The sequence below is a fragment of the Gobio gobio genome (genome assembly GCF_949357685.1).
Source record: "Gobio gobio genome assembly, chromosome: 2".
In the NCBI taxonomy this organism is placed as follows: domain Eukaryota; kingdom Metazoa; phylum Chordata; class Actinopteri; order Cypriniformes; family Gobionidae; genus Gobio; species Gobio gobio.
This window is the reverse complement of record NC_137098.1, coordinates 45,102,663-45,126,860: the sequence shown is the minus strand read 5'-3', so window position 1 is coordinate 45,126,860 and position 24,198 is coordinate 45,102,663. Positions and strand designations below refer to the sequence as shown.

Genomic DNA, 24,198 nt, shown 5'->3' with positions numbered 1-24,198 from the left:
GGAAGAAGAAGGATGAGTACAACCCCAAGAACACCATCCCAACCATGAAGCATGGAGGTGGAAACATCATTCTTTGGGGATGCTTTTCTGCAAAGGGGACAGGACGTACACTGTATTGAGGGGAGGACGGATGGGGCCATGTATCGCGAGATCTTGGCCAACAACCTCCTTCCCTCAGTAAGAGCATTGAAGATGCAACTAAGGAGTGGCTCCGTAAGAAGCATTTCAAGGTCCTGGAGTGGCCTAGCCAGTCTCCAGACCTGAACCCAATAGAAAATCTTTGGAGGGAGCTGAAAGTCCGTATTGCCCAACAACAGCCCCGAAACCAGGGCTGGACTGGTAATCTGGCATACCGGGCATTTTCCCGGTGGGACGACGCACTTTGGGGCCGATACAAGGTTATTTATTTATTTAATTTTTTGCCACGGACTGGCCCATCATGCAGGGACAGCGGCCCATTGGTTTGTCTTCTGAATTGACAGGCCAAAGCGAGAGAGACCTTCCCTCCTCCCTAGACTGTGTCCATATTAGGCGCTGTTTAAAAATTTGGGCGCATGAAACTGCAAAAGGCGAATATCCGCGCAACAGCGCTGCCGCCGACGAACGTGCGTTGCGTTTCTGCTGCTCTATGAAGTGATGAACCGGCACTTTGACTCTGAATGTTGTTTTATACAATCGTGTGATATGGGAACATTAAGGTTCTGTGGTGAATCAGCTGAAAACAGCCGCGACCGTGTAAATACATCACGAGGTAAATTGGAAAACAGCAATACACACAACTACAAACTTGTCACTCTAGCACAACCAAATTCAATAGTTTATTATTATTTATTTATTTATTTATTTTCGAAACCATATACCTATGGTAATGAGGAGCATGATTTTACCTGTGACTACCATGCCCATACAGTTAAATGAAACTGAGCTTCAGTTAAAATGTCATTACACTCTAAAAAAAAAAAAAAAAAAGGTTCTATATGGCACCAAAAATGGTTCTTGGCTCGTAATCATAGGGGAACCTTTTTTAGTGCTATATAGCACCAATTTTGGTGCTTCAGTGGTTCTTCAGAAGTTCTTCACCGGTTCTTTGACTAAGGTGCTATATAGCACCTCTGAAGAAATATATTTGGTGCTATATAGCACTAAAAAAGGTTCCCCTATGATTACAAGCCAAGAACCATTTTTGGTGCCGTATAGAACCTTTTTTTTTTTTTTTTTAGAGTGTAGGGTAATTAAATTATAATTCAACAAAACAGCTTTAAAGCCTGGATCCCATGCATTAAAGGGATAGTTCACCCAAAAATGAAATTGTGTCATCATTTATTCACCCTCAAGTTGTTCCAAACCTGTATGAGTTTCTTTGTTCTGCTGAACACAAAAGAAGATATTTGAAGAATGTTTGTAACAAAGCAGATAGAGCAACTATTGACTACCATAGTAGGAAAAAAAATACTATGGTAGTCAATAGTTGCTCTATCTGCTTTGTTACAAACATTCTTCAAATATATTTTATGTTTCACGGAAGAGAGAAAGTCATACAGGTTTGGAACGACATGAGAGTGAGTAAATGATGACAGATTTTAAAAGCAGTAAATTCACTTTAATATATCCAGCTCAAAATCAGGTTTACTGTCAAGTGCATTTCTGTGTGACAAAAGTGCAATATTACGTTTGTTATCTGCATTTGCAGTAAATTCGATAATATCCATCATTAGTTGTCCCTGTCCTAGATTTATTAATTTACACCAATTTAAGACCCTAACCCCAGTTAAAACATTCAAGAGGAACTCATGGGCCGGATGGGTTGGATTTGCCAGGGCCGAATTTTAGCCCCAGTCCAGCCCTGCCCGAAACCTGAAGGATCTGGAAAAGGTCTGTATGGAGGAATGTGCGAAAATCCCTGCTGCAGTGTGTGCAAACCTGGTCAAGAACTGCAGGAAGGTTTCTGTACCAAAAATTAAGTTCTGCTTTTCTGATGTATCAAATATTTATGTCATGCAATAAAATGCAAATTAATTACTTAAAAATTATACAATGTGATTTTCTGGATTTTTGTTTTAGATTCTATAGGGTACTATGATAAAAATGACAGACTTCTACATGCTTTGTAAGTGGGCAAACCTGCAAAATCGGCAGTGTCTCAAATGCTTGTTCTCCCTGCTGTATGTTCTTATTGCATCCTGTTAATGTGCAAAAAATTTAAGGGCCTTAAATTGGTTTATATATATAAACAGTAACACTTTAGTATGGGGAACACATATTCACTATTAATTACGACTTTTGCCTCAATAAACTTCTAATTTACTGCTTATTAATAGTTAGTAAGGTAGTAGTTGTTGCATTTAAGCTTAGGTATTGGGTACGATTAAGGGATGCAGAAATAAGGTCATGCAGAATAAGGCATTAATATGCGCTTAATAAGTAGGGGAGTGCGGGGCACAACCTAACGCGGGGTTAGTTGTAACGCGCATGTTTTAGCCCTTTCCACACATGCCAGAATGACGAAACTTAGTGTATTTACTAGTTGCCATATCAACATTATTTAGAGAAAAAATTGCGCCAAAATTACAAAATCTCTGGAAGATATCACTGAACATGTATTTAACCATAGCAAAAGTAAATTTCTTACTTAAGTTTAGTTTTCATCTCTGTTTTTTGTGTTTATTTAAAATAAGACAAATCCGATAATCTTATATCTGTTATTTAACAGCAGAAGACACGAGCAGCGGTTTAAATCCCAGTTGCGCAGATGGGGTGCGTTGTAACACTGCGTTACAATGAGCCCCTATTAGAAATATGCCATTATATTCTATACTTTTATGAATTCTTTTGAGAAACCATGAGAAAAGGGTGAATAATGACTGAGAGTTAATGTTCAGAAATTAATCATTATTATTATGTTTTGAACTGTGCTGTATAGCTGTATTTAGCAATGTGTTTGTAGTCAAACTCAAAAATGCTTATATTTTTAATGATTAAAAAATGCCATTATTATATTTTAAAAAGTTAATAATTGTATTTTGTTGACAAAATATTTTAGTTTGTCTTGTATATTTTTTTGATGAGACGCTTATCTCACGAGACGAGACTGGGTTCACGATAACGAGACGAGATTTTTTACATAGTATTTTCAAGAAATCCTTAATGATGAAATACATGACTAGAAAATTTTTTGCAGGTACATTTGAAATGTTTTAACTCATCATCTTGTAATGAATGTCATTTCAGTTCTACTTTCTGAGTATGAATTATCATATGCAGTAAAAGACAACAAGCACTGTAAAGGTTTTGCCAAAACCTCAATTGACTGGCTTTATTTCTGTATGATTGTCTCTTCAGACCTTAGAACTGCACACAAGCTTCTTTTGACCTCCTAACAGAATTCCTTCCCACAAATTAATCATAGATACTAAGTGCAAACAATAACCATAATACCTTAATCAAAGTACTCAATATTCAAAGTGCAAATAGAGACCACATTTCTCTTCAAGCATGATACAGAGCTAAGAGATGGTTACAACAAGCTTTTATATTGGGAGATATTTGCGTGCCTCAGGGAGCCGCTTTCAAACAGCGGTAATGTATTGAAATCGTGTTTGAAATCGTGGCACCAGATCTCGTCACACCCCTACTAATAAACCTATTAATATGCATGCTGATAAGCAACTAGTTAATAACGAGAACTGAACTCTAAAATAAAGTGTTACCAAAAAAACTATAATAGTAGGCTATATGAATGATACTAAAATAACAGTATTACAGACTCATTTCAGTACCCCGGCCACATGCAACGGATTTATGTTCGAATGTGATCTGTGACAAGCGGAAGAGAAACATCAGATGCTCTTTAAAATTCAGTCAGAATGTCAACAGAAAAGTTTCAAGTTTTCCAACTGACAGAGCATTCAAGCACCTTCCAGTTCTTGACTCTGTAGAAACTACTCTCATCTTCGCTCTTTGGGACTTTGTAAATAATCGTATCTCCTTTGTCTATATTATGTCACTGTGACTGTGCAGGCCAAGTATCTGACCACTGAATAAGCACTAGAGCTGCACAATTCTTGATAAATTGAGAATCACGATTTGTTGCTTTAAAATAGAGATCACAATTCTCCCAAGATTCTGAATAAACACCTTAACAAAATAATGTAATTTACAAGTTATGACAAAATGTTAATTGCTGCAGTCTACTTAAAAAATATTTAATTAAATTATGACTCACCCATAAAGATTTCAATTGTTTAAATACTGGATGAATCAGTGTTTATGAAAAAAAAATCTTGAATAAATGATTCAATGACAAATACCCTTTTTTAATGGTCACCTGTTGTCACCTAGTTGTGTAACAACGTCATTGACACAATCTTTATTTAAAGCGTCAAGTTACTTTCAAAAGTCGATTTACTCTCTTTTAATCACTTCCATAGACATCATTGTTTATATCCGAACTATAAACTTTTATCCCAGTTCTTCTGTGATCATTTGATTGTAACAGAAATAATAATACTCTGTGGTTGAAAGACTGTTTGTGAAGCCGTTTCATACCTAAACATGACAACTGCTCTCTCTGGCTCAGAGGCAGCGCCAACACAGATTTGAATGTTCTGCTGTGATCATAGGCTATACTTGTCAAAGGTTTAATAGACAGAACCAAATCATTGTCATTTAGGAATAAGATTGCGTGGGTGTTTTAATCGAGATCGCAATCTTTTAACATTTAATCTCGCAGCTCTAATAAGCGTGATTAACATGCAAAACAAATCACATTCATGCATTTGCGTTTCTGATACCAGAAATCCAAGAATGAGAGGAGAGTTTAGTAGTTTAGTGTCAAAATCTTAATATTATGAACTCAAATACAAACATAAATCACATGTTTCTCAATAAATGCCTTCTACAAAAGCTCCTAGATCTTGCATCCAGTATACCTTTTAGACCATCTTTATTTTCTCATCCACTGTATCATTGTACTGTTGAGGTTAATATAACTGCATCACAAAGTGATAAAGGGAGAGGTAAGTAATTATCAATTCTCCTTGTCACAGATCACACCTATGTGCAAGTAAATTAGTCAAGCTGACCCAGATAAGAAATGGGAGGGATTATAGGGACAGAGTAGCCTACAGAGGGGCCCATTTGGACCATGATGAATGACACACACTCAGAGCAGGCTAATAATAGAAAAGGATGTTGGAAGAGCAGTGCCAGGCAGGGGTGGCACTAGTGAGCCAGGTGACCTGTTTGTGTAAATAAAGTGTGTTGCAGGTAAACATCAGCTGCTAAACGAATCCCAAAACATCTGGCTTCACCCACCATGCCCACAGCGCCAGAGAAACCATAAAAAGGGGTTGGTGGGGAATTCTGGTTTCTTGGGGCATGACCTGTGGAGGGCAAATTTGCGTGTGGATGTGTTTGAGAATGCAAGGTCAGCAGACCAGGGACAGATGTTGTATAAATATTTACTGTTGTGTATAGCTAGTTTAACTGCTGTACCGTCTGGTGTGTAGACCCAGGAAAGGCTATTGTGAGTTCGGTCATTTCATGTTATAAGTTTTATACATAATTTCATACTAGTTCATGCTCGGTAAGATTTTTTAAATGTTTCTGAAAGAAAGAGCTGCATTTATTTGATCAAAAATACTGTAAAAAAATGATATTGTGAAATATTGACAATTCTAAAAAAAAATATATACATTATGTTATATATTTTATATATATATATATAGATAGAGATAGAGAGAGAGATGACGCATTGCTGCCACATACATATTTTTTCCACTCAATTATATCGTAATAATGAGTTTGTCGTTTTAACGACACTTTTTTTCTCGTAATAACGAGATGTTTTGTTAAAACGACATATTTTTCTTGTTAAAACGACATATTTTCTCCTAATAAGGACGTGCTGTATAGTGATGTGTACAAAATATGCCTGTATCCACATTAGAGAATTTATTTAGCCTATGTGCCTTTGTCACACTTCCATGTTTAAAAAACGGAAGCAAGCTCAAGCTCATATATATACAGTATATATATGTTTTTTCCATCATCCTTTTGCTGCCCTACAGTATATGATCACGCTATCATTCATTCAAGTGCTATTAAACCATTTAAGTGTGATAAGACGCAAAAGAAATAACTCAAATCTTGCGTGCTGTCAGAGAAGCGGCTTTCTGTGAACAAAAGCCCGAAACGCACAGAATGCCGCTTCAGTTGTTGCGGCAGTGCCGCATTAAGTTCCCTTTCCTGCTTCAACAGACAAAAACACACAAAATTATGCCAAATTCTCGTTTTGTCAAGTATCCTTGTAAGCAGTTTTAAATTATTTAAAAAGTGTTAAATTAATGCAAGTTGTGAGAAAATATGATGCGACCTGTGATTAATGCTAATCAAAGAACAAAATACAAAGAGAAAATCACTAATTGCTCCTGACTGAATAACTTTTGTAGCTTCAATAAGGATTCATCTATATTTAATTTATAATTTATGCAGTGAAGTCTGTGAAGTGTTTGATAACTCTTCATTTTCTGCATATATACCTACCTGAAAATCTTAAAACACTGTTTACAAGGTTACATGGGCCAAAAACAATGAAAACAATAACTTTGTTCTGCATCTTAGAAATGCAGGTAAAAATCTGAACCGTCCCGCCTAGAAAACCCCCCACAGTGCACAGCTAAATGACATTTATTACAATGGGATAATGTGAAGATTGTTTTAAGTTCACTTAAATTAAATGTTATATTTTTTAAAACCTTTACCATTTTAAAATCAATAGCTTACAATTATACTGTAATGTTGAATGGCTATAATTAATGGGTAAAAAAAAATCCATGCAATACAGACATCAGAATTGGTATCAGAGATACTGCCTTCATTCATAGTGCTTAGTAAAAAAGATGCCATTAAACTAATATTTAAAATATACTGTCTTTATGTTATTTTTACATTATGTTGTTGATTAAATGTGAAAGCATTACAACATAAAAATAATTTAAAAACTTTAATGTTAGGTGCGATTAATTACAGAAAAATTTGAGATTAATTAGTTAATTTTTTTAATCGAATGACAGCACTAATGCATAAATATATACTGTACATATAAGTATTTTTAATGCTCTGAATTAAATTTTTTTTGGTAATTTTTATTTGATTATCATTTTCGGTTTTTATTGTCGTTTATCAATGCAAATTCATCACAACATGATAAGGATGTATTTATTTATGAGAGGCACAAGAGAAGAAACAGATGTTTGGTTCGAAACACTCACCATTGTGTAATGAAGTGGACAAATTTCTCACTGAACTGGCCAACTGGAAGCACGGGAGGATCCTAAAAATAAACATATATATATATATATATACACATTGTCAAAATCATTATTTATAAAAACATCCACAAAATATAATAAAAATATCAAAATATATATACAAAAAAATCTATGGTTTATAATTTGTAGGCTTTGTGTGGCCTTGACTAGGCTGCAGAAAGGTTACAATGCATAATGAGGTATTCTATGGGCGGACAGTCAAAAGCAGCTGTGTATATTCAATTTTGGAAGCACCTGAACCCCTCTTTTGTTGGACAGTAGAAGATTTCTGATGCACAGAACATGGGACAAACATACAAAAAGCTTATAGAGAGAGGGAGAGAGAGCCATTCATGGGCTCCTGAAGCAGAAGGCATACAGTTATTAAGAACATTTAGTTACAACCTCAACCTTCAAATAGTTAACATGGTAACCAAACACTTGTAATAGATAGACACACTGAAACTAAATGAAAAAAGTCAAATAGTCAAATTCCAGATATCTTTCAGATTGTGTGAATAGGACACTTGCATCAATGCATGTATTCAGACACACCACTGAGATCAAACTGATACATTCATTGTAATATAATATTTATCAGGAAACTGGAGCCTTTTTAAACACCTTTTCAACCATGAAAATAAATTGAATTAATATGACCTTTGGTAAAGAAAGAACTGATGATATCAACATATTACACAGACACAAAAGCCTTGGTGTTAAAGACAGAATTGAGATTCAAGGTGTTTGGGAAAGACTGATGTATTAGAAGGGAAAGGTTTTTTTTTTCTTTTTAAAAAATGTCTGTGAGGGACAAGGTGAAGGAACCCCTTTAACAGTGTAGGGCTGCCCGATTAATAGAAATCGAACCGCAATTGCGATTTGGCGATTATGAAAGCGTAAAGGCTGCGATTTTAATGAAATAAAATATATGCCCAGCATGTTAGTGAAGAGTGGCTCTGTGATCAGTAGTAAATTCTGCTCCGTCGGAAAGCACTGTGAGTTGCTTATAACGTGCGTAAAAAAAAAGAAAAAAAGACAACGTTTAATAACATGTTTTAACTCACTTCATATCGTCAGTCGAGTTTTTGAAATGTCCTTTTGTGAGCCGATGTGGCTTCTTATCACAGAAGAATGAGGCAGATGATGAATTATTTTATAGTATTCTATACAGTGATGAAGTCTATGTCGATTAGCACTGCATTATAATATAATGGACAACATCATGGCCACCAACAAAACTCAGCAAAGATTGTTCTTGCTCCGGCTTTAACTTCTGGATATTCGGCAGCGGTGCCACAATGGAATGAATGGCATCGCTTGCATTTTTCTCCACAGCCATTACTGAACTACAACTCAAATTAGCGCACGACATCAACGTCATTGTTCTCAGCCACTCCCTCTGTTCGCTAATTGGACCGGTAAAAATTTGATCGGAGAAAACCTAAGAATATACCGCAGTCCCAGACGGAGTACTGAAGGAAACTGAAAATTGAGTGGAAGTACATTGGAGGGCGGAGCCAGGCTAACCCGAGAAGGCTTGAAGAACTCAAATACACCATATATTGTCACGGTCGTGTGTTTATTGTCTTCATCTTTAATCAAAGCGTTTCTATCTTCTTTTTATTCAGCCTACAGCGCTAGCTTCACATTACGGATTTCCTGAAAACTTCATTATATTACTTCTCTCTGAGGCAAATGTGGCGTTTCTGCTCAAGCGCTCCCCCTGGCCTCCAGTATGAACGAAACATGATTGTGTTTAGTGCCCAGCAATGCTCACTCCATCCTATTTTGGGTATAAAATAGGAAAAATAATACTTCTGTAAATAAATGTATATGACAAAATGTCTGATTCAACTCGTATGAATGTTTTTTTTAATGACTGATTCACAAAAATTCAATCAGATTCAAGTCATTGATTCATTCAGAGCCGTTACGGAGTTCACAACTCACTCCCCTTAACTAAACAAGAGTTCTCAGTTATGTCTAATTCAAAATGAATTGAGAATAATTACAAAAAAAAATAGTTCACACGCTAGAACTTTTATAACGGCACAAATACAAATCACAATCACTTGAGTGGCAGCATAAAATATGCAAATATAACAGTAGACCTAAAATAAAACAGCCTTTCATACAACTGTTAATACAACTGTTGTGGAAAGTAGGAAGTGTACAAAACGCAGTCTGTTAAAGTAGGAAGTGAACTAAAGTGCTTTTGAATACCATGCTTATTGAGCAAATCTGTAATTAGTCAACTAATAGTTTTTGGCTCCTAAATGTTTCTTTTTAGGAGCCAACATCTCCCTCGTAATTTTTTATTTTTTTGTCATTTTCTAGAGAGTGTGAAACAAACACCTATTCAAATGAACATAGCCAGAGGTGAACAAGCACAGCTATACATCATTACACATACACAGCCAAGACTCACAGCCTGGAGGCCACAGTACACATGTCCCATGCCTGGACCAAAAACACAGATTCAGAGCAATACACATAACCAGGCACATGTAAATACAGCGAGATGCACACGGCCTCACACACGTACACAAACAGATGCACATACACTTATGGATGCGCAAACACCTTCATTTGGGGGTCTTTGATGTGGCGGCTGCATGATGAGGAGGATGATGATGATGAAAGCACTGTTATATTATGCAGCTTGCTGCCATTATTCAACACTACAAACAGAGCCAGACCACGGCCCGTCTTCCCTCCACAATACCAGCAGTAAATATACATGTAATTGCCCAGCAGCAATTATCAGGCAAAATTAGATCAGTAATTACAGAGGTGAATTTAAGCTCGAGTCTTATTAGAAGCATCAGGGTTGTTTCAATACGCGAGCAGAGAGGGACAATTAAAGACGGGCTGCCGTGCAGATCTGAAATAGACCGTCTCCTCTCCTACAAAGAAGTGCACTACAAATCAGCAAGATGCTGAGCAGAGCTGGACCTGATCGAGAGAAAGTAAACAAGAGGACAAAAAACAGCTCTGGCGTGCTTCACCTCATTTAGCCGTTTATTCACCCTTCCCTGCGAGACCTTGCGGCTGATTATTTATACTGAGGTCACCATGGAAACCAGCCATACATACTCAAACACAATGCCCTTCAAACAAGCTAGACTGTCATTATGGCATCCTCTCCAAGTACAAGTGGTCAGATTACCAGATCAACTACCTGTGACCTTCCTGAATTTCTCCCATTTACTTCATGACACTTCTTTGCCAAATAGTGACTTTTCGTCATTACGGATGGTAAGCTTTTTAATGGGTCTCAGATCGTACATTCACACCACAGAATATTCTTTCCCGTTTTTCTAATAGACTGGTCTTTATGCCCTTCTCGGGTGGATATCCTCTTTATTCTGCCTTTTTCTCATATTCTCTCAGGTACAGTTTCTAAATGTTCTCTTTTCTCCTGCTCTTTCAGTCCATCACATTCACTCTGCCTCTTTCTCGGTCTGTGCACTAGATTACTCTTCAAAGTAGGTCCTGGGGAGCACCCACAACTCCCATCTCAAGCTCCCTCTCACTGTCTCTCTCCGAAGGTTGTAAATCAGTGGCAGTGAGTAATAAGGCCTTGGTCAGCTGAATGCAGTTGGTAGCAGCGTGGCGGCGCGCTCTCTGGCCTGAGGGAGATGGAGCGAAGGGCACGGCAGAAAATAGTTTGAGTGATGCCTCTGCCGGGTGAGTAATGAACAGTTCGCGCGGGTCAACTCATTACACGAGCGGCCGTTTAATTATTAATTACGTGCAGCAATCTATAGCAGAAAGGACACGTTCGGTATGTTTAATGTGTGTTTATGCTTCCCTCTCCTTCATCTCTGTGGCGCTCTGTTATTAGCATGTGTCAGTGAGTAGCTCAAGCAGAGAGGAGAAGGGAGAAGGAAGAGCACCCCCCCTCCCCACACACACACAATTAACACAATTACTTATTAATTACTCACATAGTGGTGGAAAGCGCATTTAAATGCCGAAGTTACCATGGCCTGCAGGCTTTAACTAAATGCTGAGGAGCCCGATGCAAATTTGGAGATTGTTTGAGTGTGGTAAAAGATGACCTCTCCTACTTCCTCAGATCTGCTAATTTAATGAACGAATCAGCTGAGGTTTGCTGGGATACAGCCATTCAGATCATATGTTTTGGTTATCTTGCCATCTTTATTTTACTAGAAAAAAGCAAATGGTGGCCCGGGGTGAATATGTAGGGCTGCTGTTGAGTGAGAAGACAACAACAAATTCATAATAGCTAGACAGAGCACAACAGAATGGGAAAGAATGTGGGGGTGAAACTTTTTTCCCAAAATATTTTTAACTCGTTTAAAAATTTAATGTTCATGCCGCAAGATACTTGAAAAAGTGAGATCAATAAAAATATATATTTAAAATATGCTGAGTTGCTGCTCAAGAAACATTTCTTATAATTTATAACTGTTCTTATAACGGTTTTCAAAATTAATGATTTTCTTTTTTCTTGAGCACCAAATTAGATGGATTTCAGAAGGATCATGTGACACTGAAGACTGGAGAAATGATGAAATTCAGATTTACCCATTTACCCAGGAATAATATTAAGTTTCAAAATCTATTGTAATAACATTGTAATAATATTTAGCAACCATACGGTTTAAATCACAGTTAAAATTAAATTGTGTTTTGAATTCCCATTGTTTATAGATTATTGTGCAGAGTAATCAGATGCATTTTAAATCATTGCAAAAAGCATCATTGGTCAAAAACTTAAAAATCACAAAAACACTAATCATCAGTACATGGAAAGTGTGAACAAGTACTAGTCAGGTAGAATCACTCTATCATTCTGATTGGATTATAAGAGTAGACTAATTGCTATAAAAGGAGGGAAGAAGGTCTTCCAATCTTTGTGTTCTTGAATTAGCAATGGTTACCTCCAAAGACAGATATGCAGCCATCATTGCTTTGCATCAAAATGGCCTCACATGCAAGGAAATTGCTGTAAAGAATATTGCACCTGAAAGAACTGGAAACTGGATAATCAAGAACTTCAAGGAGAGAGGTTCAACTGCAGCAAAGAAGGCTTTAGGACGTCCCATAGTGTCCAGCAACTGCCAAGACCGTAACCTCGTGAGGGCTCAGCTACGGAATCGTGTCACCACCAGTGCAGAGCTTGCTCAGTATTGGCAGCAGATGGGCGGGAGTGCATCAGCTCGCACAGCGAGGCCAAGACTTTTGGACAACATCAATAAGTTGTAGTATCAAGATGAGCAGCAAAAAAGACACTTCTCTTCAAGAAAAAAAATCAAGGACAGGCTGAAATTCTGCAGAAAGTACAAGGATTGGAGAGCAGAAGACAGGTGCAAAGTTATTTCCTCTGATGAAGCCTCCTTCCGATTGTACGGGACATCTGGAAACTCGATTGTCCGGAGAAGAAAAGCTGAACACTACCATGAGTCCTGTTTCGTGCCAATAGTGAAGCATCCTGAGACCATCCAAGGGAGTGGGCTCTCTCACAATTCTGCCCAAAAGCACAGCTATGAATAAAGAACGGAATCAAAACGCTCTGCAAAAGCAACTTCTCCCAACGACCCAGGAGCAATTTAGTGATGATTTTCCAGCACGATGGAGCACCACGTCACAAGGAAAGAGCGATAATGAAGTAGCTCGGAGATCATTACATTGAAATGTTGGATCCGTGGCCAGGCAAATCCCTGGATCTTAATCCCTCAGAGAACCTGGGGTCAATCCTAAAAGGCGATTGGACAAGCAGAAGCACACAAATTATGATCAACTCCCAGCACTAATAAGGCAAGAATGGATCGTTATCAGTCAGGATTTGGCCCAGAAGCTGATATCCAGCATGCTAGAGCGAATTGCAGAGGTTATGAAGAAGAAGGGTCAACAATGTAAATATTGATTCTTTGCATATATTGAAAGTTTTTCATTGTTGTTGTTTTTTTGATAAAATAATCTACAAAAACTGAAGCAGCAAACTTTGCAAAACACAACATTTATTAAAAGTAAAAATATTAAGAATTACTAGCCGGACTGTGTGAAATACTGCATACAATTCCACATACATGCCACAGAGAAGTGAGTTTAACACAGAGGTGTATCTATTTCAAGGAATAAATGGGTTTAACTGACCCTGACCCAACTCCTCAGAGAGATGAGGGTGAGAAAATGTGTCAGGGTTTAGCTGGGTGTATTTTAGCGCCTAACGGATGTCAAGGTTAATGCAACAACTCTGTGGTCCATAACCCTCAGTTGTCCAGAGCCCTGTCATGCTACATTAAACCAGCAAACTGTGTGTGTTTTTACACAAGTGTGTAAGAGAGAGAGAGAGAGAATGAGAAGTAAAGAGAGAGATAAATACAAAGACGTTATTTAAAAATGTTGAGCTGCAAACAGTCCGACAAACAAACACTGTTTGTACAAATAATATATGAAACAATTTATAATTTAGTCATTTGTTAAACTATGATTATTTTACTGTCAAGTTTTGCCAAAAATGTCCAAATCTGGAGTTAAGCCAATTGTTCTGTTCAAGGCCTTGACATCAGCACGGCCGAGCTCTCGCCGGCTCTAGCTCTTCAGAGCTCAAACCCTGAGCAGAGCTGATAATGCACCTCGCTTCATTAGGAAACAAAATATCAGCTTTCCACCCCATTAGGGACGGCTTCGTACATGGGACACAGACTCACCTCATCAACAATGCACTGCAATAACTGAAGAGGCTGTGATAGAGGGGGGTAGGAGAAAAATAGATTAGACCCCATACAACGTCCTTACAGTGCAAAGGAAATAAAATCATTAATGCAATAAAACAGGTAGCAATACAGCTTAATCAAATGCACTCTGACTCGGGAAAAGCCATTTGATCTGTAATGTTTTCTTATTTCTAATGGCACCTAATCTGAATACAGGCTGTTAAGACAGAGCGTATTATTATCTGGTATTAACTTCAGAGGGAGGCAACCAAGCGAAGTGAGAAGAAAACTGCGAGGGGCTGCGAGAGGAGCCACCTACATCTCCGAAAATACATGAAAAACACTTACCATTAAGGAGCCCTGGTTCTTTTGAATCTGTACGGAGAAAAAAAATGATAGAGAAAAGGATTTAGGTGAGAAAGCAAGCTACATGCAATTAGCATGTTACAAATCACAAGCGTTGCACCAGAACATGTTTATGATCACAGGCGGAAGATTAATAAAACCCTGATGGTAATTTACGGGCAAGATGTGTTAACATCGTTTACATAATGAAAACAGTCACAAAAAGTCTGATCCTCAATTAGGATCAGCTTCGCTTAGCCTTTTTTTTTTATTATTAATGTCATTTTCATGCATTTTTTTCACTTCCAGGTTTATATGTTTGACTCAAGTACACTCATGATTATGTATATACATCTCAAATCGCTTCACAGTCTGAGGATAAAAAAAGCGGGATATTTCTATGACAATCATATAGTTGACTTGTTCAATAGGCATTATTTTATATACATTTTCATGTATAATCATGTGACAATAAAACACAATACATAGCATTTCTGTTGGAAAGGGGAGACCCATTGAAAGGTTAAAAAAATCTTCAGGAATGTTCTACTTTGCAACCTCTTTACTGAATACAAGTAATCATCTGAGAGAGAGTTTAGAAGTAGAACGTTTTCACATATTTTGTTGTTTGAAACTAAATGCTATTTTTTCATCTGGTCACATGAGGCCTCATGCAATCTGGTCTAAACTTTCTGCCTGGAACGCATAATTTAACCTAACAGCTAACAATGTGAAGCCACTCTGATGACATATTAAGCAAGTCATTGATTATCTTTCTCAATTAAACACGGCCCAGCTCTCTTTAAATACCTGGAGACGCTGGACCTTTAATGTAGGAACTAAATAACACACAGCATTGCCTGAAACTGCAAAGCATGGCAATAACCGGACAATTAAAGTCATAAATATTTGTTTGTTTTTGCGCGGTTTTCCAATTACATCACTGGAGTAAGATGAAATACTTAAATGTGATCTCCACTAAACAATCAAGACGACTTTAAACACATCAGCTCGGCTCCTTTTTTAAAATGTTGAAGTGCTACAATTCCTAAATGGAAACTAAATGCAAAGCAATGAGAGATGCTTTTCCAAAGTAGTCATTTAAACGCTTATTTAAGTAGGTTTTACAAGAAAATAACATGTCTTTCTACTTTGATATTTCACGTTTAATGCAGTGTTACTTCTTGTTTCTTTGTAAATATTTGTGAAATTTACTAGCGATTTCTGTGTGAAAACGGTTTCAAAGTATAAAAAAAAGTCAGTGTATAGATACAATAAAAAAAAATGCTGATAGAGGCAAAGATTGTCCAAACAATAATAGTTAGGTGAACTATACAAACAAACCAGCTTCACTACATTCCAAGAGTGCTGATATTTAGTAATGACACTGCGACGCTTCTCTGTTTGTATCACTCCACTTGTCTGTATTTGCAATGTTCCAGATCAAAGTATGTGAGCTGTGTGGAGTGGAAGTGGAGTTGTGTGATTTTGCCAATGTTTTCTTTCACTCCAGGAACACTCACAATGAGGTTTCATCAGTGACCATGAGGTGGAAAATGAAAAACCTGGAGTGGCGCTGGAACAGAGTGTCTTCACAACGCTTAGACCTAATTGTTCCTGAACTGCAACTTACCCAAAATGAACTTCTTGTATACAAAACTGTTGTATAAAAGCAACTTCATACTCAAAAGTGTGCTGTTATACTAAATATGGCCACGGCTGTGATTACCTTCAGCCTCAACAGCTTGTTGTACAACAACACTCTTGCTAGGGTGATATTGCTTAAATATAGCATTAAAGCTCTGGGAGAGCAAAATCATACAGTATATTCAGATGAATATGGGGCTTAAAATGAGCTGAAACCAAAACAGCCGGAAAACAGAAAAGGCAACAACAAATCAATCAGGAGGAGAAGCGCTGGAGGCTGTATACACACGCCAGCCAGTCTGCAGTCTTCAAAGATTTTCCGAGCGAGCCATCGGGAGACGCCATTAACTCCTGACAAAGAATGCAAATTAATCCCAACATGGGGTGAGACGAAATTAAAGAGCCTTTTATAATCAATGACAAGATAACACATAGAAAACACACACACCCTTGCAATCATGCATGCACTCACACACAAAACAGCGGCAGTTTTGTGGCTCTGAGTGCGGGTGGAGCGGGGGCAGGGCATCAGAAGTTGATGCAGAAATACAGAGGGCATCGGGAGAGATCTCGCCGCACAATGGACAATGACTCTGCGAGCGTGTGTGTGTGTGAGAGAGAGAGAGAACAGACAGATGCCTGGGCTGATGTGAGTGACAGGCCAGGCCTGAGGTAGCGTGTGTGCTGGCTGGGTGGCGGGTGCAAGCGTGTGTGTGTGCGATGCCTGCAGGTGAAGAGTCTGCAGCACCATATGGAGCTGTGAAAATTAACATCAAGAGCAAAAACGCTCTAGCAGTGGGAGGTTTAGCTCTCCCTCTCTTTCTTACTGACTAACCCCCTCCCTCTTTCTCCTTCATGCTTCTCTCTCTCTCTCTTTCTCTCTCGATTTTCATTCCATATGAATTCTAAAATGCAGGAACAGGGAAAAGGGAGAGTAAGAAAGATTAAAGGAGGAAGTAATGAATTAATGGGGTGTGTATACATGAAATGCTTCAGTATAATGCCTCTGGCTCTATGGGCCAAGAACAAAAGTTTTGCCATTCATTGGTTTCAACCGCTATCACTTTATCTGATAATGATATATGATGATGCACTCGGAGAAGAACCCCAGACCTGAATGGATTTCACACATTCCCATATCTCTGTCTATGAGTATTTTTGTTTTTGTTTTGATGGGTTAGGTAGAGGCCAATGTCTAAAAGACACATTTTGGAAGAGAAATACTGTACAATATTTAACATCAAAAGATCCAATCATGGTTCCAGACACTACGAGGGTATGAAGTGTTTGTGTGTACATGTGAATACATTAGTTTATGTAATAATACTCAGTGGATTAACATGATAATGGCCCTGTTAATAGATAATGCTGGAGAGCAGAGAAAAACAATTTCAAATGAGACGAGCCTCCAGGCCCCGGGATAATGCACACACAAATGCAGGCCTCTAGCCTTCTAATGTTCTTTCTACCCATCAACTGTTCATCAGCCCAAACTGTTTGTTCATCCTGTATGTTGTCTTCCTATTTGGTTACAAATATCTACACTAAAATGGATTAGACCTTATGATTAATCATAGCACTGCTCGTAATGTCCTTTAAATTTCATGTATTGCACATCGTTTTTATATTGTAACTTCTGCCATTGTGCACAATAGCTTTGGATCAAGTGATGTGTGAGATAAAGTACAAACACACACACACAACGCCAAGCCCAGCCTCCGTGACTGTTCGATGCTGAAGGCTTTGGCTCTAGATGCAGCCTCAAAATGTTTCTTTCTGATTTCCCCTGCATGCCCTGAGTGGCTGCTTTGTTTTAATATGCTAATTAACCCAACAGGCATGCTGGGAGTAATTTATTGAGCATTAGTCAACATTTCCCTCATTAAACTCACTGCACTCTTACATGCAGAACTTTAAAAGCCTAGAGTCTGATTAGAAAAAAACTAGGGCACTGAATCAGAATCGGGTATACAGTATATTTCTATACGCACACATCTGAAAACTGTCACCAAACTAAATAATTTAAGTAACATTTTACAATATAATCATTTTAAACGTATTAACATTAGTTATTGCATAAGGCATTATAAACAAACAATGAACAATACTTTTGCAGCAATTATAAATCACTTATGCTCGGCAGTGATTATGATCTGCTTTATAGTAGAAAATTAAGTTGCAACCTAGTTCTGATGAAACGTTTTTCATATTTAATACGGTAAAGCTGCTTGATTTTAAGCAATCTATTGTATAAAGTGCTATATAAATAAACGTGATGGGACTTTAATGGAGTGCAGAATTGCAGAGCTCGTGCAAACATATACACGTTGCTATGATCAGATGTTACTATGATCAGATGATTTTCTTATGCTTTATTAAAAAGCTTGCTTCTCAATTTTGTTATTGAGAGGAAAGTGCGCAGCATAATAATAAACATAATAATCTAAAAGCCGCTCTCAGCAGAATGGGTGGCGTCAGATGTTCACTAACAGTATCTCGCTGGTCTCACAATTCAAACTCAAAGCCGTGAGTATATCGGGGCCTTTAGAGTTGCTTTCACGTCACTCATCTTGTGAGTAATTAAGCAAATACAGTTAACCTTATCCCCCTCCCAAAAAAACTATTTTGGCACAGTTTATTTAAATAAGAACAACATATTACATACATAAGCAAGTACATTAAATATACTACACAACATCTATTCTACACCATGTCATACTACAGACACCATAAATTGACATGCTTTGTGCACGGGTGCTATGTGGTTCCTAAACTGGGAACCCTCCAAATAAATCTGTATTATAATCCGGGTTTGTCATTCTTAAAATGGGATAATCTTGATAAATCCCTGCATGAAATCTGATTACAGGGTTGATGGGATTGAGAAATGGAGCAGGTCAGCAGGACTGTATGAAATGTAAACTGAGTAAACAAGAGTGGGATGAGCAATTGTGCGATGAACAGCAAATTAATTACTGCCCATACGCTAAGATCATGAGGGAACTGGTGTCTGCGTGCCTCCAAGGCAAAGAAATTTTGAGTATTCAAAAGCTGAACATTAAATTTGTTAAACTGGTATCTGGTTTGATGAAGCAGACTCACCTGTGGATATGGAAAAGAGCCCAGCGCCAACTGCAAATGAAAGAACAGAGAGAAAGCTAACTTATAATGAAGTACACATGTATATTCACATACACACTCACTCACAAACACCTGCATAAGCACATGAGCTTTCACATACACAGCTATGACGGACAATGTCTCAAACAGGATTTCTGGACAATCAAATATGCTTAACATGAACATATTAACAACAATTCCTTAATAATGAATGACATAGAATTGCTAAACCCAAAGGGTGATTTATTTTCAGGCATATTAATTGCAATTAAATGAAAATGTATAACAGTTTACATTCATACTAAATGTAATGAAACTTTAAAGTGCTTTTTTGACCCACTTAAGCAGGACTTAAGCCGGGTGCACACTGTGCGATTTTGGCCACGATTTGGCCGTCTGAGACCAATTTTGCAAATCCTAAAAGATTCCTCTTATCCTAGGCTAAAATCTGAAGTCATTGATCGTTAGTTTGACATGTTCACTGGCAGCCGATTAATGATGCTGCGATCAAATTTGATCTCAGACGAAATTCTGTCAGAAGATTTGGCGCACAATCCTGCTGTGCGACTTCTCATACGACAACCGTCACATTGTCTTTGTTTTTCAAGACAAACTATGACCAAAGTGAGCACTTGAGATCTCTTTGTAGCCACCATTTCAATCCCGCGTGTAATGCATCTCACGGTCACCGAACGCGGCATTGATTGATGATATAAAACTCTGGATGAGTTTTCTTGCGTGCGTCCGTTTTTAGTGCGCCTTGACTATCATACAGTCTGACATTAATGACAACTTAGATCTTCGTACAGTCTGACAAGGAACAATCGTGAAGGACTATTATAAATCGCACAGTGTGCACCCGGCTTTAAATAGATCTTTACATGTTTACATTTTTCATCATTCTATTGTCTTGAAAATGTGGTTTAAGAGTACTGCAGAATGAACTGACAAGCATTTATGGTAAACTAAAATTTTTTTTAATGTAATTTCTATTGAAACTTATATGTAATATGAATAACACACTAGTTAAAATTATAATCAAGTGCTTTACACTTTACTTCCTAAAAGTATGACAAAAGATTAATAAAGATAATTTGGCATACAGTCTCATATTCTTTTGTTCTCTACGCGTGTGTGCAACGAATCTCTTATTGACATTGTGTTTATACTTTGTTGGTTATAATGAAAGGATTCGCAAGCATGCAGAATGCTGAACTAAAACTTTGCCGCTTTAAGCGGTGTTGAGCGGATTATGATTCACTTAAACATTAGTGATTGGCCACTGCGTTCACACGTTCAACAGATATGTCTGTGATTGGCTACAAAGCTCAACGCTGCAAACACACATTGTAAATAGAAACCTTTGATGCTCTTCACAAAGTGCTTACACAACTCTCACGGGAGCGTTTTGAAGCAGTGGCTATGAGCAGGCACTGGAACTGCGAAACGACAGATATGGTCACGTTAAATGATCACCTAAATCTTTTGCGAGACAAAGATTCACTTTGGCGGCTGCCAAAATATTTTAAATGCAGGAAAAACTCTGTACAAGTGCGCATTCAATACAATTAAGTACACATATTTTTCACAAGGGTTTAAGAAGCAGTATAGTTCTTAATCCTGCCTACATCCCAGCCTCACAGCAGGTGTGTGTACATCGGCAGGCGTTAATCTGTGAAGACTACAGCACATGCTGAAAATCATAATAAAGAACAGATGTAGAAAAAGCAGCAAAAACCAAAAGCAAAGACAAACTATTTTCAAACCATACTTTGATTACATTCCAGTTATTTAGAAAATTAATCCAACTCAAACCACAGTGCGTTCATTTATTAAATCAAGCATACCCATCTCAGTTCAGGAGGTGACTTCAGTTCATTAGTTAAGAAATCTGCCAACAGAACACAGAGGTACTTCACCCAAACTGCTTAAACACTCCAGGCACCGAGACGAATCGATCACGTCCATAACAACATAGTAAGGTCAATATTAAATCATAATCAGATCAATATACTGTTTATCAACTCATGATAATGTCAATCCATATGACCCATGATATTTCCCTCCCTAAACATCTCACTGATAATATCTAACAGTGTTGATAAATGCAATCAAGGAATTGACTCGAGGGATATAATAACAATTCATCACAGCCAATGAGAACCGCTGACAATTACAAAATGGGAATCAATAAAGCCAATGAAAACTACCAGCATGGCATTCTCAGTACATGAGTCAAACCACCATACTAAAATCTAATTCACTCATACGTACATTTCATGCGGCTTAGTTTCTGCTTAGAAAAACATCCATTACAAAAAAATTCATTATACTCATACACCTCTCCTCTCTTCTTTTTTAGGAACACACACACACACACACACACACACACACCTCTGAAGTAGAGAACACAGCACTCTAATTACTGGACGTTCTGCTGGCTGAGTGATTGATAGCGTTTTGCCACACTGACTCCACATCTTTCACTGTTACACACACAAAACACACACGCTCATTTTCTTTAACGTTTCACTACACACACACATTTCTTCCTTAATAAACACCTATAGTATTTATTAATTCTCTTTAATATAATGAAACCACAAATATGCAAACACAAAATCTCATTCCTTACTCTATGCTCTCATGGGAATTCAAGGGGAGATGGTCCAAAAGGACAGCAGAGCATAAGAGTGAGTGAGTGTGTGTGTGTGTGAGTGTGTGAGTGTGTGTTTGTGTGTGTGTGTGTGTGTGTGTGTGTGTGTGTGTGTGTGTGTGTGTGTGTGTGTGTGTGTGTGTGTGTGTGTGTGTGTGTGTGTGTGTGTGTGTGTGTGTGTGTGTGTGTGTGTGTGTGTGTGTGTGTGTGTGTGTGTGTGTGTGTGTGTGTGTGTGTGTGTGTGTGTGTGTGTGTGTGTGTGTGTGTGTGTGTGTGTGTGTGTGTGTGTGTGTGTGTGTGCAGCAGTCAGTGGGAGATCTTGAGTGTGATCCATGCATAGCTGTAGGCCAACATCTGTTTGGACAGGCTGCCTGCAGGGACCATCAACAGCACTCAGCAGAAACACTAAGACACCAGTCCACTCGAACTATGAATGCTGGGCCATGTGTATAAGCGGGAAGGGGAGGGCGATATGACTAAAATCTTATATCACGATATAAGCAATTTTATTTCACGATAACAATTTATATCATATAGAGTTAATTTTGCTTTAAATAAAGTTATATTAAAAAAATGATATTGAAATTTCATAATTCTTGTCACCATTTACAATATATCAAAAAACAAACACTAGCCCAAGTAAAAAGTAACATAAATAGCTTACCGAAGAAAACTGTAAACTGCGATGAACAAAAAAAAAAAAAAACGAATTACAAGCATATAGGAAAACAAACTACTGTATTTTTCCGAATACAAGACAATGTTTTTTTTCTTCTTAGAAATACATCTGAAAAAACGAGTTCGTCATATATTCAGGGTCTAGACTTTTACATGTCAATAATACACCCGCAACAATAGGTGGCCCCAAATACGCGTAAAATGAGTGTGCAAAGAAAAACCGTGTGTCAGAGTGTAATGTTAGAAATCATGAGCATAAAAAGAAAAACGCAAGCAGTCACAGAAAAGCTTACCGTCTAAGAGCCGCGTGACTGTTTGCATGCCTCGCTGATGGGACCAACTTTCAACGTACGCGATTATAAAATGTAAGGCGGTACCCAGATTTGAAAACTACAATAAGATTTCACTTCTACAATTTTGGTAGGCTACATGGTTTTCACTATGAGATGGATTGCCTAATTGTTATATAATTCAGATGGGCTACAGGTTATTTTTATGGTATGCCAAAAAGTGTTCATTTTTAAATGTGATCGTTTGTACATTTGACCAATATTTATCATACTTTCAATACAAACATTTAAATATGAAAATATGCAACAAAAATTATTTTCAAATAAAAGCATTTTCTTTATAAAAAGAAATTCTTCATAAAATACAAGATTCTGTATTGAGAAATAAGAATTTTTGCATATAAATTGTATAAAGCAATCAAAGTCTTCGCTGTGTAAATAAATATACATTTATTCATATTAAAGTTTAAAAAAGTGTTAAAAGGTGAGAGATTTTCTCTTTTTTTGTTGTTTGATTAACATTAATAACACAGAGACGAAAGCAGGTATATTAGGCTGTTGTCACTTTAATATCAACTGCACGGATCCAATATACTTGTGCGTTTTCTTTCTCAACTGTTTATAACTTAAACATATAACTTACTCTCTGTATATAACTTTCAAGCCCAATTAGGCAGCAAAAAGAACTGAGCAGCGGCTTTATGTGCACACACCTCTCAGACAGTGCTCAGAAACAATCTCTTTGTGCCCGCATATAGCATAATGTTGTCTTTCTCTGCTTCTTCAATGGTTTATAATCACTTGTTTTTAAAAGGTAATGCTTAAAAATGCATTAAAATTATAAGCTTTTAGTGACCGCACAGCACAGCAACATCACGTGAGCATAACCGCAAAAAAGACGATAGTCCAAAATCTCTACCAGTTGACAAATTTCTACCGGAATATCGCCCACCACTATATGTAGGCATATATAAGAAATTATATTACTGTTTTACCTCCATGAAAGAGATCCCTACGCTCCACACATCTGAGTGGATACCATACTGTTCCCCGGATATCCGCTCTGGCTATAGAAGCAAAGACACACAGACACATGAAGGATCATTATAATGCAGCTTACAATGACACATATGAATTGTGCTTGGAGTATAATTGGCACTGAAGATCACACACACATTCATACCCTTTGTGCAGTGGTCCTTGGATGAGCTATTTAACAAGGCATTTGATTGTTTTGTGTGTATTATAGGCAGATACTGCACTGACAGCCTTACAAATATGTATGACTTATAAAAAAGACATATGGCCTTCCCTACTCCAGTAAGTAGAAATTCTTTCTGAAAAGAAACAGAAATGAATACTGCTTACCGCCATGTATGCATTGGTTCCGACATATGTTTTAGCAATGGAGTTCACTAACTGTGGAAGAAAGGAGAAATATTGGTTACACTTTATTTTAA

At 37.5% G+C, this 24,198-nt stretch overlaps 1 protein-coding gene across 2 annotated transcripts in view; it reads right to left on the bottom strand.

Moving 5' to 3' along the window:
- Window positions 1-24,198, bottom strand: part of map2k5 (mitogen-activated protein kinase kinase 5) — a 70,873-nt gene that overhangs the window by 10,754 nt on the left and 35,921 nt on the right. For both annotated transcript variants that reach the window (XM_079845530.1, XM_079845531.1), the window contains exons 15-20: window positions 24,107-24,157; window positions 23,734-23,805; window positions 19,097-19,126; window positions 14,351-14,377; window positions 13,997-14,029; window positions 7,272-7,333 (exon numbers count right to left, since the gene is read on the bottom strand). In XM_079845530.1, the coding sequence (XP_079701656.1) occupies window positions 7,272-7,333; window positions 13,997-14,029; window positions 14,351-14,377; window positions 19,097-19,126; window positions 23,734-23,805; window positions 24,107-24,157 (275 nt within the window). The remainder of the gene's footprint in view (window positions 1-7,271; window positions 7,334-13,996; window positions 14,030-14,350; window positions 14,378-19,096; window positions 19,127-23,733; window positions 23,806-24,106; window positions 24,158-24,198) is intronic.